This window comes from Odontesthes bonariensis, chromosome 20 (assembly GCF_027942865.1).
Source record: "Odontesthes bonariensis isolate fOdoBon6 chromosome 20, fOdoBon6.hap1, whole genome shotgun sequence".
In the NCBI taxonomy this organism is placed as follows: Eukaryota; Metazoa; Chordata; class Actinopteri; order Atheriniformes; family Atherinopsidae; genus Odontesthes; species Odontesthes bonariensis.
The window spans coordinates 25,306,616-25,324,456 of record NC_134525.1 but is presented as its reverse complement, the minus strand read 5'-3'; the positions used below and the strand labels follow the sequence as shown (position 1 = coordinate 25,324,456).

Sequence of the window (17,841 nt, the reverse complement as noted above, 5' to 3'; positions counted from 1 at the left end):
GCTTTTTTTTGCTTATTCCTTTATTTCCTCATTTTCTTTTGTATCAAAGCAGCATCCAATCTACTTGTCTAGCCAATACCATGCATGCTTTCGAGGTACTAGCTCGTGGTAATACAAGCCACAACCTTGAAGTTGTAAGCACACCACAAACAACCACAATTACCCTTTTCTTGGCTGTAAGTATTTTCAGCCAGTCTAGGCTTGGCGTCTGCAAGCGTCCTCTTCTTCTACCCTGGTCAGTGTTACTCTCTCATTGCAACATGCCTTTCATGTCCATCTCATCGTTCCAGACATCAACAACCAGCTCGCCGTCTCGGCTTTGGGCCCCAACTGTACTTTTTACATCTTGGCTGGCATTCTGGCTTTTAATCCACCCCTTCATATCCTGGGTGTCCACATCATTTGATGGCTGCCATTCCATACATTCCCTGACCTTTGTCAGCTAGTTGGGCACATTTGGAAACGAGCGTCTGTAACTGCTGAGCTTTGTTGCATCACATATCTGATTTCTTTCCATAATTATCACCACTTTTTTTTTTTTTTTTTTTTTTTTTTTTTTTAAATAAATCTTTTTACAATTGTTTTTACAATTCCTTCATTCTTTTGATTGACCTCTGTGTCCCACAGCAAAATAAACTCTCAGCTGCATATGTCCCCGTTGGCTTGTTAAAAGACCTCTGTCCATCCCCACAGCTCTTTGTTGTGTGCTGAGGCCCCGCCCACCTTTGATCTGTGCTGGACATATCCTGGCCCTGTCTGCCTCTATTTTGACTTTGTGGTATTCACTCTGACCACCATCTTGGCTCCAAGCCGGCGTACTCCTCTCACCACATCCCAGTGGAAGGGGAACACACCTCAGCCATTTTTGGGTTCCTGCCGGTTGCATGTTCTCCGGAGCTACTGAACGTAAGAATGTGCCTTGGAGGAATTCTCGGTTTCGCTGTCTTCCTGTTCCACCCTCTTTCAAAACCTGGATGCTGGATCACATTCCTTGAAACCATAATGGGATTTACACCCAACGAGAGCCAACTTAATCATTTAGCTGATGTTAGACAAAAAAGCGTGAAACCGCTTATTGGACTAAGTGATTTGGTCCCTGACGACATCTAAAACACATCTATAATGTGTGATATTGTCTATAATTGTACAGTGATGAAGGCATTGTTCATTTAGAATGTGTTTTTAAGTTTATTTAGGGGCTCAGTTTAGAGGTTATGGGAGACGAAAATTATTGCACGTTTTAATATGAATATAGAGGGTCATTTTATGAATGCCGTTCCACTTTAAAGTTGGTTTGATTTAATGTGGTTCCTGAAATGTGATACTTCAACAGTATTAGCTCAATATTGTAGCGTTAGCAGCTTGGTTTTCTACCACTTCGCTGTATTCTATCTACATGCTTTGAAGCGAAACAAAGTACACTTTTAGATTTATACCAGGAAATGAAGTTATTTTAACCTCCTGCTTATATTCGATAGAAATACATTTCATTCATCAAGCTTATAGTGACAGCCAGTGAATATGCCATAGCAACTCATTCCATAGCAGTGAGAAAACGGGCACCTGCCTATTTTCTTATAATTATAATGTCTCCATTTTCAAAGTTGAGGGCTGACCATAGTGTGGGCAACTGTACTATATTATCAGTAATAATACTATAATATTATTGTTATTATTGTTTTAGTTTTTGTTGTTATTTTTAAGTACATGAAAGAAAACTTTGGAGTCTAAACTAAAGCAATGAGCAAAAAAATGGCTCAAGAAGACCGAGACGCCTAACTGTGGCATCATTATGGGCAAGTACTGGGAACCACAGCATCTTCCAACATCATATTTGTATCCACACACCTTTGACACGCGTGACTCTTCTCCACCTCGTCACCGGGGAAGACTTGGTCTGTTTCTAGGGTAATACTTGGATTCATCAAATATTTCCTGTTGGTACGGAGCAAAGAAGAGTCCAGCTGATGTCAGCAGCTGATACTGACCTATCATGGGCACTGGTGTATACATTTAAAAAGAAAAAAAAAAAGTATAAAAAAGTGGGGGGGTTTTCTGAAGACGAAGCTGTAAAAGTAGCTTGGTATAACTCCATGATTACGGTTTAGAATAGATATTAAAACACATATTAAAATAGATATTTTTTAAGGATAATGAAATTAAAATCTCATACAATAAAAATATCAATATTTTTTTTTACCGATTCATTTCATACGCTCTAAAAATCTGGAACACAAAAAAAGGGAGTTCCTTTACAGTCACCACTACATTATATTGTATTATAGGTTTATTACTCTGTCTGGAGTCATTAATGTTCATGTTCATACGTGGTAACCTTTCAAACCAAGCCAGCCGGAAATCTTTCCGAATTTGATTTGCAGCTGAATTGAATAAACTTAAATGATCCACGTAACGGTCGGGCGAGTCGGTGACACAGGTGTCCTGTGCGAACCTCCATCTGTGAATGTTCTTTCGACAGCTTATAAGGCTGAAACCGACTCTCTGCCACCTTGTTAGAACTGAAGAAGCCTTTCGGATGCAAGGGGAAAAACACGTCCCGAAACCAAGAAACAAAAGTCCAGTTGCTTTCTATTAAGCTCTAATGAGCAGAAATAAATAAACTCTGCTCTAGAGTTAACAGAACTGAAGATCTCAAGCAGTTATTTACATTACAGGAGTTTGTGGCCTAGTTGATATGTAAGTAGTGTAGTGTTGGTGACAACAGCACTTCTGGCCCATTGACTTTCATCTTCCACATCCTTCAAGTGGAACTGATACTAACAGGCTTTTAGAACTTACATTAGGGAAACAGTCAGCTGGTCAGATGCTCATGAAGTCACAGCAATTTCTCTAACCAGTGAAAAACCTCTAATTGCACAGGTTCCACTTTCACTTGTTTGCCAAATTCTTTCACTCTGGATCTGTGTAATCAGCCTGATATCTTCAGACATGACATCATAAGAGTGGAGTTGTACATATTGTGATTCTCTCAGCTTACCTCGGTCTCCCTTCTTTCTATTTCACTTTTTTATGCTGTTGTTCTGGGTGATGCAAGGACTGAGCTGCAGTCAGCGCCCGGCCTCCTTTCCCTTTTAGTCATCCGTTAAGTCAACGTGGCGATTAGTTTAGTGGATTATGTTCAGTAGCTCTGATTAACTGCTGTTGTTTCCCAGAGCGTGACTGCATGCCACTTTTAAGTGAAACTGCAAAAAACTTTATCTTCCAGGGCAAGCTCCCTTTTCTTCTTCTGCTTCTGCTTCTTCCCCATTTTTCTCTTGCACTCCCAGCTCTCCTGCTGCTCTCCCAAAAGGGCTGATTTACTAGCGCAAGTGTCGGGACAGTGAAATAATTGGGTTTGGAGAGCAGCACAAACATGTGCGCGCACACGGACACATCAGCTCAGCCACATATTTTTATTGAAATAATGTGTTATTTTGGATAAGGTTTCAGAATAGTTCATATAGGGGTCTGAGGAATTGAGGGGGGTTGCGTCAGAAGTATGTGGCGGCTGCAGCTGATACACTTGGGAAGTTTGCCTCGGGTGATAAAGGGGCTTGAGTGCAGACTGACTAATAGGAAACTAAAGTTTGAGCGCCTGAAAGCACTGGTGTTGCATTATTCATGTTCCCCTGCCAAAAAAATAAAAGGGCCTTTAACAAGCTACAATCATGTCTGCCCAAAAAGGTATCGATGCTTTTGTTGTTTTTGTCCATTTATCAAGATTTTAGATGATTTTTTTTTTTTTTTTTTTTTTGAGAAATATTTCGACCATTTGTAATCCTCAGCTTTCGTTTTACAGTCTTGAATAGCTTGTAGCATCACCCTCACAGCATTCTGGAAAGTCCAAATGCTCGCACACAACATGCGTTAAGAAGCAAAAGGAAGACGGCCACAGAAGGGTACACCGCAGCTGCTCAGAGTGATCATCACAATGTTGTGAGAACATTAGTGGCCAACAAGCCTGCTGTGGCTGACTCTGCTCCTCTCATTTGGATACACTGGAAGGCTTGTGACGCAGATTCAAATAGCAGACATGTAGATGCTTGCTGCGGATGCCCCTGCTGCGCACTCGTTCCTTTTATACATCACTTGTCGGCTCTTTCAGTGCCACTCAGTCGGTGCCGGTTCTCATTGTTGTTGGAGTCATTCACTTCTCCCACTCAGTTCATCTTCAGCGACCCCCCCCCCCCCCCCCCCCCCCCACCAGTATACCATCTCTCTCTTCCTTTTGCTCCCACTCATTAATCCTATTCTTTCATGTGGTTTTTCTATCAGGCCTACTTTCTCAGGCCATGCTTTTGCATTTCACCCTTTAAGGTAATATAAGGTATTTGGGGATATCAGAGGTTGCATTTCGCCCTCTGCTGCATTTTTCATTCACATGTGTGGATTCTGGTGCAAAATTGATTCTCTATCTATCTCTGTTTCCATCAATTCTTCCATCTTAGGCAGTCAGGCATCAATAGCAGCCATAAAAAAAAAAAAAACAGCTGCCAGGAAAGTGACACTATCACTGTCAGGCTTTATCGCTCTCCTACCTTTGTTCTTCCTCTTTTTTTTCTCCGATCTGTGTCATTGCACACAAATGATTGGTTTTCCAATTTTTAGTGTCACTGGGTGCAGTTAAATGGAAACAGTAGACTGCAGGGTCTGTGCCATGCAGTTGGCAATACTGTCCTGCATAGCGTCCTGCCAGGCTTCAGCTCGTACCAATCAATCCAGCTACCACTACTAGACCCGGCCACCCAGCCTCCCTGCCCACTGGATACCACCGGATCAGCTGGACTTCTCATTATAGACCCACAAATAGCACTGGTTGGACTTCAGAGCTATAGCAGTCACTGCATATATGAGTGTAGATGACATGTCCAACATTATTATTGTAAAGGCTCCAATGGCATGATTGATGCCTCTGGATTTGCTCAACTTAAGAAGAGAGTTGATCATTTCAACGAGACAGGAAAGTGATCAGTTTGGCTTGTGACGTAGTTGGTTTTCCATGAATGGCACTCGCTGGAATGAACTGTTGGTAACTTGACATGCCATGCTTTTCCCATTTGAAGCAGACGGGCCTTTCCTTTCCTCTGACGCAATCAGGGCGGTTGAGTCAGGACTGCTCCGATTCCATTTGTTTTTCTAAACCAAACGCACTGACTTTCAGAGTTGTGGTCATTGTCTTCTTTAACTCAATGGAAATGCCATTCAGATTATCTGTGCAGTGCATACAAACGCAGGTTTACACCATGAAAGTCAGCGTGGCTGCAAAACCTGGAAAGAAAGTTCTGAATCGAGATTGTTATCAAAAGAAGAGAGCAGATAAATGTATTGCTTTTAGAAAAGTGACTTTTCTATTGTCTGTTTACATCAGAATGTTGAATGAAAAGTAATGACACTGGCAGGGAATAAATGGAGCAGCTAATGAGATTAAAGCAGACAGCGGAGCATATGTTAGTGTTTTACAGATGGATCCATGTGCTTTAAAAGCAATTCATCTTTCAGTTGATGGATTGGGCTACAGTGTGTTTGGTGTGTGTGTGTGGGGGTGTTGTAGAAGAAGATGAAGAGTACTGCTGATGTTGACTCCGTCATCGTGGGAAGGAAGGTGCCTACTTCTGCCTTTTGCCTCAGTATTACAGCTGGTGTATTGGTGGCTGGGTGTTGATTTAGTCTGTTTCTTGTCTGCACGTGCGCCTGCATCCTTTCTTTGTGAGCACCAACATGCGTTGAATGCATCTCTGCTTCTCTTTTGTGTTTAAGTTTTGATGTTTTGCGTGTTCTTTTGCCTTTTAATGTGTACACTGCTGGATTGTAGTACAGTGCACGAAGGTGTATTACTGCACATGAGTAATTTAGGGTGACAGATGACAGCAGCTAATAGGATCAATCCACAATTCTTTTTTTTCTTTTTTTTTTACACGTCATTTATCATAGTGCTGGGCGGTATGACCAAAAATACATATCACAGTATTTTTTCACAGTATCACGGTTTCACGGTATATCACGGTATTTTTTTTTCATGCATAATTAGGTGTTCACAGCATTTTCTACAGATTGAGAACAGAATTACTGCAGTAGATTAATTTAGGATGGTCTATTTTACCGTCATAGAATAACGCCCCACAAAATGATGCTGTTTACAAAGAAGTGCTACTCATGATTCTAATGAAGTGAGGAATCGGAATGCAAACACAATTGCAGTCAAAATACAGAACTTTTAATGTGCAAATTTCAAACATCTTTTATGAAAATCAATACAAAAAAGTAATGCAACTTGCAATAATTATATTTTTGCATCAATATGAGGTCGTAGGCAGTCCCTCTAGCAAACGCGTCTTGAAGTGACATTTGGCTCGACTTTTCTTTTGCTTTCCCCGTGTTACCTGCTGATGTGGCGGGTGCTGACCTTAACTTCATGCATTCTTGACATTCTAAGACATGCTTACGGCTAATAAGGTGATGGAGCAAATTGCTCGTGTTGCCACCTCCAGCGACAACTGTAGCCCGACAACGCTTGCATAAAATGGTTGTTTGGTCGACGTCGGATTTTTTTTAAACTAAAAAACTTCCAAACTACAGACACGGCTCCTTTTTTTTTGGCACAAGTTCTTCTGTGTCAGCATGTTCTACTAGTTCTGCAGCTTCGATTTCGGAACTTTCCATGTCTATCCTATCCACCTTCACCTTCGCGTAACGCAAGTGCTTATTACCACCTCGCACCCATAGACAGTAAACATGCGTGTTTAGAAGCGCAACACTGAAAAGGGTCCCGTCTCAAACAATGTCGCGCGACGCAGCGTTCCCCCCGTTGTGTAATCAAATACACCGGTATGGCGGTATATTAAAAATTCATATCATAACGAAATTATAAACCGGTATTCGGTGTGAACCGGTATACCGCCCAGCACTAATTTATCATTTCCCTCTGTTTCTATTTAAGAGTGAATACATTTTCATTTATTTCAGATTTTTATGACATCAGACTTATTACAGGCTGTGATGTGGCAGCTTGTGGTGGTCATTCTCCTTCTTTAGGGTGACAGAGAAGCTTCACACGTCAGATGTGTGTGAAAAGACATGTTTTAACAGTTGTTTTGTGTCCTTTATCTCTTCATCTACGTATGTAATGTTAGTATAAATTCATGAGACATCCTTCCAGAAGCTTCATGGGTGAAATAGTCGAATAGAAATTTGTATATTTGTTTTAATAAAAAAACCAAAAAAGCCTCAAAGAATCACAACATTGTTTTAAGCAGTGATGGGAAAGCCTCTGTGTTTGTCCATGTGTGTGTTCTTGTACAACACAGTCCAGCAGCTGTCACACCAGCCTTGCAGCCTGTTGAGTTGTGAATGTAAAAACACGCACAGCTTCCAAAGCCACATCTGAAGAACTCCCAGATCCTAATCTCACGGCCCTCTTAAATAAAACATCTTCCTCCCATCATGTGTAATCATGAATGTGAACATGTCCCAGCTCTCTTGCCCTTTTCCGCTTTACACGCTGAGAGCTGGAGAGCTCTCGGGCTGAATGGTGGGCATTGTAGCCCGTTGGGCCGGCTGCTCGGCGGCCCTGTTTCCCAGCACACTTTGAAAATCAGAAGTGGCATGTGAAAGTGATGTTGTTCTTTGCTCGGGATAACGACGGGGGAAAAGGTGAAACAATGCCAGAGCAGATACAGACCTCTCTCCTGTGACACAACCGTCTCTTTGTATGAGCTCATGCGGCTCTCACACTGTACACAATGACAAAATATCTGGCAATGTCCAGCTTATAGCGAGGAGACGGCAGTTCTACTGGGCCGACATGAATCACCATACTGTTCACAAGGTGAGTCATGCAAACAGTATGGAAACAAATACACACACTTGGTGAGATAGTTGTGCATTTATACACAGATTCACACACCCAACTTCACCGCCACCTGTCTGAAGTACTGAGGTGGGCTGCTAAGTGTGTTTTCATAGTAACAGGGTAATGACTTGCTCTTATTTTAAGGGGCAGAGGAGGAGAAGGAAAGAGGGGTTGTAGGAAGACAAATGAAGGTAAGCAGGGTTGTCAAAGAGCCCTCTGCATTACATTTCCTGGCAGCTTCTTCTGGAATTCCTCCTGCCTTTTATAATTATCATAATAAGGACCGGCAATTTTCCCTTTTTTTTCCCTCAGTGTACTTGTTAATTATGACTGGTAGGTCAAGACTGGGGTTAAAGAAATAAATTAGGAAAACCAGACCCCGCTTTAATGCAGACAAGGGGACTAGGAATGATGGAGGACGGGTTAGGTAGATAGACTGGCTTTCATTGGTTACAATCACAAGTGATTTAATAAAGCAGGTGGATAGCATTCCAAGAGGTCACCCAGCAGAGATTGGCCTGCAGTGGCTGCACTGTTGCCTCATATTAGAAAATCATTTAACATAAAACGTCAGGTGCTTTAGGACTGCTCTCTGCTTTTTTTTTTCGACTTTCATTTGGGCTCCTGCTAATCTTTTACAGTGCTGTATTATTCTTTATTGGTGGCCATAACACTGAAGAGATTTTCTGATTCTGACCGAATACACTTGTAGTACATGATTTCACCTTCTCTGAGCTGCACCGGAGTCCGTGGCCTTCAAGGAAGTATGCAAGAACTCGTAAATATGCTGGGCTTACTGTGTGGAACGGTCATGCGTGTTATGTGCCGGGAGGCGGCTTTGTGCCATCTCAGTGAGGTAAGACGAATTGACACACTCCAACACCAGATATGATTAGAGGTAATTGTATTTTAATGTCCAGGAGGCCCATTCCCACTTTATATTTGGTTTTTCCACGGTCGACATCTGGTGTGAAGGATGCCAGCATGTGTTTCCACTACACTCGCATTTATACCTCCAAACATAGCAGTCAACACAGCAGTCGGCAGGAGTTTATTGTCACCGTTACACTTTCACTGTTAAGTGACATCATGTCAAAACACGTCCGCCTCTCTGCCCTGGCCGCTTGCGTTTGTTTTACCATGTCACTGTCAATTTAGAGGGAGAAATAATGTTTGTCAAATGCTACGGCGTTGGGTTTGGTTCACGGGGCGATGTTTTAAGTGGTTGTTACAGGCTGTGAGTTGAAGACGGAGCTCTCCGTTTTCCCTGGTGAGTCGGGGATAGTGAAGAGTTGTGGCCGTGGGTAAGGTAAACGGGTTCTACTGTCCGTTTGTTTTGCTGTGGGACTCACTAGTAAGGCCAATCATGGCTGGCCCCACATCCTGAAATGATTGATGAGACCAAGACGACTTGTCAACCTTTTATCAATTATAAAAGAGCCAGTCAGCTTCCATCATATCATCCAGAAAGAGGTAGGGGACACTACATAGTTTGCCAAACGCTCATTGTGACCAATCCAAAGTCATCCAAATGTGATGAGAAATCCCAACATTCAGCTTGTCTTTCATGACATTACCGTGCGCTGACAGCTTGCTGGACAATCTTCCCTCCATTCCACTCCCTCTAATAAACACACACTCTCATATATGAGGGGATCCAAATTTTGGTCTACATTCTCTCACTTTTTTAGCTCTGTATGAGGTGTTAGCCATTTGTCATCACATACTTAATGTAGCTGCCATGTCAGCATGTGCGCTGCAGTGCGTGCGCTTGGGAGGGGTGTTACCTTGATATGGACAAAGCGTTGCTCCGTTTCTGTTAAGCTCACAGCAGAGACCAAGCCCCTGCATTTCGGTGCAGCCCAACAAAAACAGTTGGAGACATTTATGCGTTAAAAATGAAGATGCAGAGCCGGGGGCATCGGCTGCATATATAATTTGTCATGTTGTGTTGAGGGGAGGCTTTTCTCACCAATTGGCCACTGCTTAGAGACTTTCCCAGATGCAGATGATGATGGCGTATATATCTGCGCTTTCTGTTCTTAAACTCTCGTTAAAGAGAGAATCGGATCATAACTCACTTAACAATCTTGTGCACACTGTGCTGTCTTTTACCATGCATATAGTGGAGTTGAAACACTTGATGGTTAAGTGGCGCCTTGTGTCTAATTGCTAACATAGTGTAGCCCATTCATCAGGCTTAGCGACTGTCCAGCATCAATCATTCAGTCTTTTGAGGTTTCTGTCTGGCCTGCTTGGCCCGGCTTCAGGTAGAAGCTCTCTCAGAGAAACACATACAGACACGCTTGCATGCACACAAAAACACACCTACACATGTTGTCACTCATGCATACATGTGCTTTGACAGACAGACATTCCTATTCTGACTTCCTGCGCTGTTACTACGCACAAGTTAAAGTACGAAATGGCTTCCATGTGCCAATGGGTGTTGAGCTTCTAGCCGTACACGAACAGCTTACTGCTTACTTACCGTTTGTTCCTTATCCATGCCCCCCCCCCCCCATACACACACAAACTGACACACACATCACAGGGCTTATTTAGGTTCTAGTCTGCACTGTTTGTGTATTTGTTTAACTGAGCAGGTGGTCCTCATTACTGACCACGCATGGCTGGGCACTGTTGATCGCACCCACAGGGTATCACAGCACCGGGGAAGGTGATGCCAAGTTCAAGAGGTTGGATCTGCCCCCTTTGTTCCATCTGCCTCTTAGTGCTTACATAGACTTTGTTCAGCCTCCAAAAGGATGACATACTCCCTGGAGGATTGAAAAAAAATAAGAGTTGACTGTAGATTGTAATGAGAACAAAAGGAGAGGATGCTGTGCATCAAGGACTGAGAAATGTGGGGCAGACCAGAACATGGGAATTATGAAAGAAAGCGTGATGTGATCAATTATATCTACAGCTCGTGGTTCAGAACTGTAGTTCTATGTTTTGCCACTTCTTTACTGTGTGCAGCTGAGGGTCAGAGCATGAAGTGGTCCCAGTTTTCATCACACTTTAATCTTAACACAGAGATTTTCCTCTCTTTCTCCTTAAACACTTTGTCGTATTCTTTCTCTTCATCTCTAAACGCTGACACACAGAATGTGCAGATATATCTATGTCATTGTTTTCTCTCTATTTTGTCTTCTCTTGTCATTTTCCCCTGACATCTTCTGTCATATTATCTTGATCCCTATTCATATCTTTTTCATTTGTAATTTCTTCTTATTTATTTAACGGATTTCCACCCAATCATACCTTCAAACCTCCACCCAGACTCGCTTCCCTCTGTTTTTACTTCCCTCACAGTCAGCCTCTTGGTCCCGACTGTCCCCTGGTCTTTTAGTTAACTTTTTTGTCTCACTCACGTTGCCATTGGAATGTTTTGGCCCTTCTTAGTTTTTCTTATCAGAAGGAGCTGATTTCAGTTTGAGTTCACACTGGGGCTGGCCTGATTGCAGAGGGAGGCTCCGCCTCCTGTCATAAATCCTAAACACCATTGCTGCTTATATGGCTGTCCAGTGTGATGGGTTCACATCGTAAGGCAGTGGCCAGATTAGAACCTCATTGTATAAACACTTAGCAATGACTACAACTTGAACTAACTGTGTACTTGTTAGTTTTACCACTGGTGTAGACTCGCATAAAGCACAGTGTTTTAAATGGAGATAAAGTTGTCTCTGCTTTCCAGAAATTTGTGTGTGTGTGACCCCATTCATTTGTATTTGCATGTGCTGCTCTATAATCACCATTGCCACTTGCAATAAAAGTCATAAAAGTGCTCTTTGTAAATGGCATCAGGGTTTCAACATGTGATTTAAGCCATATGTGTCAAAACACGATTTTTATCTACACACCATATGTGAGCGCATTCCAAAGACTGCCAAAGACGTGCAGTGTAGAGTGTATCTGTGGAGTTTGTGCAGACAGCCCATTGTCATTACAGACTGAGTCCAAGGCTGCTGCTTCTCTGCTGTTTAGTTAGCCTTTAGACTGCCACCAGCCAGCAGGCACCTCCAGGGATGCAATAAAAACATCCATCAGACCACTGGCAATCAGCCAGCTTGAAAGAAAAAAGTCAGACAAAAAAGTAGAAAGAACTGTAATGACCACATGTCTGAATGCTCTTTTGAGATTTCCTGCAGACTCCATATCTTACCCTGTTGTCCGTCACAGTCAGTCTCTTCCCATGTATTCCCACTCTATTCTTTCAGATGCTCACACAAAAAGACGATTCTCTGTCTGTCTGGAGGCCGCCGCATCACAGACGGCTGCTTTAAGTCACAACCCAGGGGTTATATGCAACCCTGACACCAGGTCTGACAGGGCCCTCCCCACTTACTGACCCGCCCCACTGATTTCTGTCTTACTGGGACCTCTTCGGTTTCTTTGGATTAGCCCAATTATTCTATTAGGCTGGCTGCTCTGCGTAGATCCAGCCACTGTCTTAGTCTGAAGTCTTCACAGTTTCCACGTCTGCACTCACCCCAAAGGCCTTGAGGAAACCATTATCTCTGAGGAAAACCATTAGGTATGAATATGTTGTGAAAACAACCAAGATGACATGCTAATGGCTTTGCCAAAGTGGCACAAACCAGAGGCTCTTTTGGTCTTTTGAAGATTTTTATTTTTATTTTTTCGTATTATCTTTAGCTAGAACTACTCTGGACCTGACAGAGTGTGGTGTGAATCAATGCAACTGAGCTGTTGTTGGACTGACCTGGGCATTATTGAGTTAGGAACAAAGCACAACAGCTGAATGGGATGAAAAAGGCTCCAACAACCCCCCCCCCCCACTCCGCCGTGAATAAGTTAAACTATGTGTCGACTAGATGACATATGTCTGGTTCTGGATGTCAAGCCCGAGTGAGGATGACGCCACACTTTGCTGTATTATTCCATCCTGATTCCCAGCCAGACTGGTGCCTACATGGTGTTTGTGGGAGGGCTTTGACTGGTAGGCACCCATTAAACATATTGTGTTATTGCAAAAGAAGAAAAAAAAGCTTTTTTTGGGTTTGCTGGTTAATGCATCACCGTGGAACTGTCATAAGGAAGATGAAACACTACCCTCAGTCTCTTTGTCAAAGCGCCGAGCTCACGCAGGAGGACAGAGAAGAGTTGCAGGTGTATTTTGAGTCCTCTTCACTCTATGTTCTTCCATCTCACTCTTCATCTGTATTAGCGCAGAAAAATGGCCGCCTCTGTCACCACAACTTCAACAGAATAAGTCTGTGTGTTTTATTTATATCCTGAAGTGTTGTAGCTCTGAAGTTTATTTGAAGTCTCTTTCATTCCATAAGGACACAATCTAACCAGCTAATCAGAAATGATTATGTACTGTACACCTGCTCCTCACTGCTTTCACTCTTGATCCCAGGAAGTCTAATGTTCCCACTAACATGTTTGTCATAATGATCGAGGGAAAGAACGTCTCCATTGCTTGCAACAAAATGTGTAAACTGCTTTTACCTGCATTATACCATCATTTTGCACATACAAATACCTCCAATAAATCTGAGCAGCATCCTTATTTATTGCTAGGACATCTTCGAATTTTTTGTGTTTTTTAAGGACAAAGTTGAGTATCCCTTTACCCTAGACATAATCACCTGTTTCCTGGTAAACTCATTTAAATGAATCACTCTTATTGATTGTTCTGTAGGGAGCAACTATAAGGCGGGATGACCACACAGGAGCCATCCTGGTGGCGCGGATCATGAGAGGAGGAGCAGCCGACAGAAGTGGTCAGTTCTTACTATTTTTTTCTTTTTTTTTGCACTTTGAACGGGTGCATGCATAGGTGAGACGGATGTGACTCAATAATGTGGAAGAGTGAAAGCTATTTATTCCATCCAGCGTGCAGCAAAGAAGAGGCAGCTTCAGTATCATTATCTTTGCACTATCGAAAGAATGAGCGAAAATGGGAAGTGTATAGAGAAGCTCCACATGTTTCGTGTTTGGGTGTGTATCCATTGTGTCCAATCTGGTTTTTAGCTCTATTACAGACAGACCAAAGGCAAATTCCCACATCTGTCAACAATAACATTTTGATTCTTTTCCGATCCCAAATGCCACCATGACTGTAATCACCACTTTGGTGTATTGTAAACAACCTCGGGGCATTTGGATGAGATATTGAAATGACCGTATATACGTCATCTTTATTTTTATGTACAAGGGCTCATTCATGTTGGGGATGAACTGAAGGAGGTCAATGGAATACCTGTGGAGGACAAGAAACCGGAGGAGATTATTCACATTTTGGTATGCCTTGTCTTTTTTTTGTGTATATGTGTCCGTCTGTGTGCTGTTCCAAAGGTTTCTCCCATGTTTTAGCTCCACTCGCCTGGTGAAAATAACATTCTGTGTTTGTGATGGCAAAAAACTCGCCTGAACTCATCCAGGACCCCAAGCCTTCCATCACTGTGCTTAAAACCAAATGCTGGCCCTTCTCGACGAGTCTTTCCTGGCTTTTAGACCACATGCATTGAGCCACGTGGTCTCCCTGGATGAGGTTGAAGCTGTGTAGTTACTCCAAGCAGCCTTCTCCGCAGGCCTCAAATGAGCTCCATTATAGGTCTGGACCGTGCCAGGGGAGGACCGACGAGTATAGAGAGAGTCTCTTAAACTCTGTGCCTTCTCAGACATCAAATCCCTTTAAGAGCAGATGATGGCTCTCCATATTTCTCAAACATACGCACTAAGTGCGAGTTTACACAGCAAGCCACTAATCAGCTTCAGAGTGATATGATAAGGCAACCATCTGTAAAATAAAATATACAAGTGTGTGGCAGTATTATGGAAAGGATTCCTACTGAAGGCTCACTGAGGAAAAACGTTTCCCTGGAGGGGAGGTGTGCATGTGTGTGGCGGGAGCAGAGATGTGTTACACAGGCAGAATAGAAAACTAAAAACAACGGTCAATGCTTCTTAGCTGTTCAGTGGCTGCCAGTCATGTCATTCTGCTCAGGGTGGGTCTATATGAAAAGATGTGTGTGCTCATCAAATAATTTATGCTCATAGAATAAAAAGATAGTACCCATGTTTAAAGAGAGTACACACAACCCTTCTATTGTTAATAAGTTAGACAAGGCAAGGCATCTTTATTTATATAGCGCATTTCATACCACAGGCAACTCAATGTGCTTTACATAAAGACAAGGCATTTAAAAGAACAGCATAAAGCAGCATAAAAACAAGCAATTTAAAGAGAGAAAAAAATAGAATAAAAGCAATCAAAGAAGAGGGGACAAGGAAAAATATAAACTCAACCATAAGCACACCGAAAGAGAAATGTTTTTAACCTGGATGTAAAAGTGCTTACAGTTGGGGCTGATTTCAGTTCTGCTGGTAGTTTGTTCCAGTTGTGTGCAGCACAACAGCTAAAAGCTGCTTCACCGAGTCTAGTTTGAACTCTGGCCTCCACTATCTGACCTGAGTCAGTAGATCTCAGAGCTCTACTGGGTTTATACTCTGCCAGCATGTCATTCATGTATTCTGGACCTAAACCATTCTGTGATTTGTAGACGAGTAGCACAACTTTAAAATCTATTCTGTATCTGACCGGGAGCCAGTTACAACATGCTATCTTTACATGCGACTGGATTTGGTGCCGTTTCTGCCGCCTCACTGAACCTAATCCGTGTGGTCTTCCTTCGCATTCTAGGCCCAGTCACAAGGAGCCATCACCTTTAAAGTTGTCCCTTGTGCGAAGGACGAGGCGCTAATCAAAGAGCCAAAGGTAAGTCACGTAGTGTCGTCATTATCTCGATTGGCTTCCACTCATCGACTTAAAGAAAATAGGTTTTAAAAAGCTGCTCAGACTCACTGCCAAAGTGCAGGGCACAAAAGAAAGAAAGTACAGTCCATCCTTGAATAGGAAAAGGTTATTTGTTGTAACGATGGCTCATTTGTCTGTCACTCCAACCAGCATTTGTTCCCACCCACTGGGATGCTGATCCATCATTTCTCACATGCTCATCTTTCAGTAGAGACTGAGGCTGGATCGACTCTCTGGCTTTAAGCTCCACGGTCAGAGGCTGCTGATCATTACTCATAAGGCAGCCCACCCTGTATGTTTCGGAGGACAGTGTAGGCCACTTACATCCTCTGTAGTTATATAACGGTTGAATCGGTCCTGCTGTGTAAGAAATCCATCTAAATAATAGTCAGCTGCTGCCAAAAACTCCACCTTTGCTTCATTGAAAAAAACCACGCAGATTTGCGTCAGGTAGTATAGATGTACCAAAGGGCAGCCAAGTGGCTGAACAGGCCAAAATAAAACAAGCCAAGGGAAGGAAATCAGGCCATGTTAGTGTGTTTCAGTATAAGCTGTTGGAGAGTTTAGCAGCCAAAGCAGCTGTTATGATCCAAACAAAACATCTTAGCTTAAACGCAATATTACTACATGGCACAAAACACTCTTTAAATCAATAGAACATCAAGAAATGATAGTCTCTTATTCTCTGCACACTTTCTGTGCTTCTCTTTTCTCTTTACACATGTACTGAGGTGTTGTTGGAGTGATAATTCATCGTGACAGAACTTAATCCGGACAGAGGACGCAGCGAGATTCTTTAGGTTGGAGGTTGCTCCTCACAACAGGAAAAGCTTTAGAGAGTTTTCCATTGTTGTGTACAAGCCTCACTGCCAAAGTAAACCCGACCTTAAAGAGACAAAACGGTCTTTCTCTTTATTGGTTTCATGTGGAAAGATTACTGATAATAGCTTGTATATAGAACTGGGACATAATAGATCACTTCTAACTACTACAGGGACTTAGTTCATCCTAAATTCTGATGAAACATCATTAAGAGAGGCTAAGTTGGCCAGCAATCGCAGGTTTCCATTTCTGACTGCTATGACCTTTCGATAATAATCCCTCTGTGGCTGCCATGATGACAATAATTTGTTAGCGTTAAGTCATTTCTGATAAATATATGATTTCTCCTATTGTGCCCTGAATCAAGCTCTTTGTTTTCTTCCGTGCGCTTCTTTTGCTGAACATGCAGGTGTTCCTGAAGGCGCTCTTTGACTATGACCCCGTGGAAGACAAAGCCATCCCATGTAAGGAGGCTGGACTGGCCTTCAAAAAGGGCTCCATTCTTCACATCATGAGCCAAGAGGATGCGACCTGGTGGCAGGCCAAACACGAGGGTACCGCAAATCCTCGTGCCGGCCTCATACCGTCCAAACAGTTCCAAGAGAGGTACTAGGACTACCTGTCCTGTTTACCAGTGCGTTTTAACAAGGCTGGCCTGACTCTCTTTTCTTCTGCCGCAGAAAATTCACCCTTTCTTCTTCTCTTCTTCTTCTTTTTTTATTTTTTTGCCTCGCACTGCCAATATAGTCTGGATTTCCTCATAATGTCTGGCCCAAAATGAGTAATGATAGAAAATGATAGCGCTGGTACTGATCCACCTTGGACAGCAAGCGGATGGAAAATTGCACATCAGTGTGTCGCACTTGATGTGGGACTTAGAGTTGAGGAGGCCGGGGCAGTTTTTTTGGCACGATCAATGAGCACTCAAGGAGTAAAAGGAAAAATCATATGCGCACACAAAAGTGCAGAAAGTGGGAGAATGTTTCACATTCAGATTTATCCTTGCAGTTTTCTCAATAGCAAAGTGTTTTTTTTTTTTTTTCTTCAACTCTCCATTTATTCATTCTTTCACCAGTCTCAGCTGACAGAATCAAACTGGTGGTTATTGTAGAGTGGGTTCTCTGTAGCGTAGCAGAGAGTGTTTATTATTCCCCTTGCAGTCATGAAAACTGATGGTTTTATTGTGCCTTTTCTTCTTTTTTTCTCCCCCCCATTCCTTTACCCATCTCTCTCATTTTCCAGGAGATTCGCACTGCGACGACCCGTCGCGACTTTCCCGGCCCAGCGGACCCCGAGCAGGCGATTGTGTAAGCATTTGTTATCTGCTGTGTTTGGCTCTAACAAACCAGAACATGACAGCTCACGACACAGAACACAG

The 17,841-nt window shown here is 42.8% G+C and overlaps 1 protein-coding gene across 3 annotated transcripts in view; it reads left to right on the top strand.

Annotated features, from left to right (window-relative positions):
* mpp7a (MAGUK p55 scaffold protein 7a) overlaps nt 1-17,841 on the top strand; it is a 142,982-nt gene that overhangs the window by 88,660 nt on the left and 36,481 nt on the right. For all 3 annotated transcript variants that reach the window (XM_075453011.1, XM_075453009.1, XM_075453010.1), the window contains 5 exons: nt 13,524-13,605; nt 14,040-14,125; nt 15,528-15,602; nt 16,873-17,069; nt 17,706-17,770. In XM_075453011.1, coding sequence (XP_075309126.1) covers nt 13,524-13,605; nt 14,040-14,125; nt 15,528-15,602; nt 16,873-17,069; nt 17,706-17,770 — 505 coding nt within the window. The remainder of the gene's footprint in view (nt 1-13,523; nt 13,606-14,039; nt 14,126-15,527; nt 15,603-16,872; nt 17,070-17,705; nt 17,771-17,841) is intronic.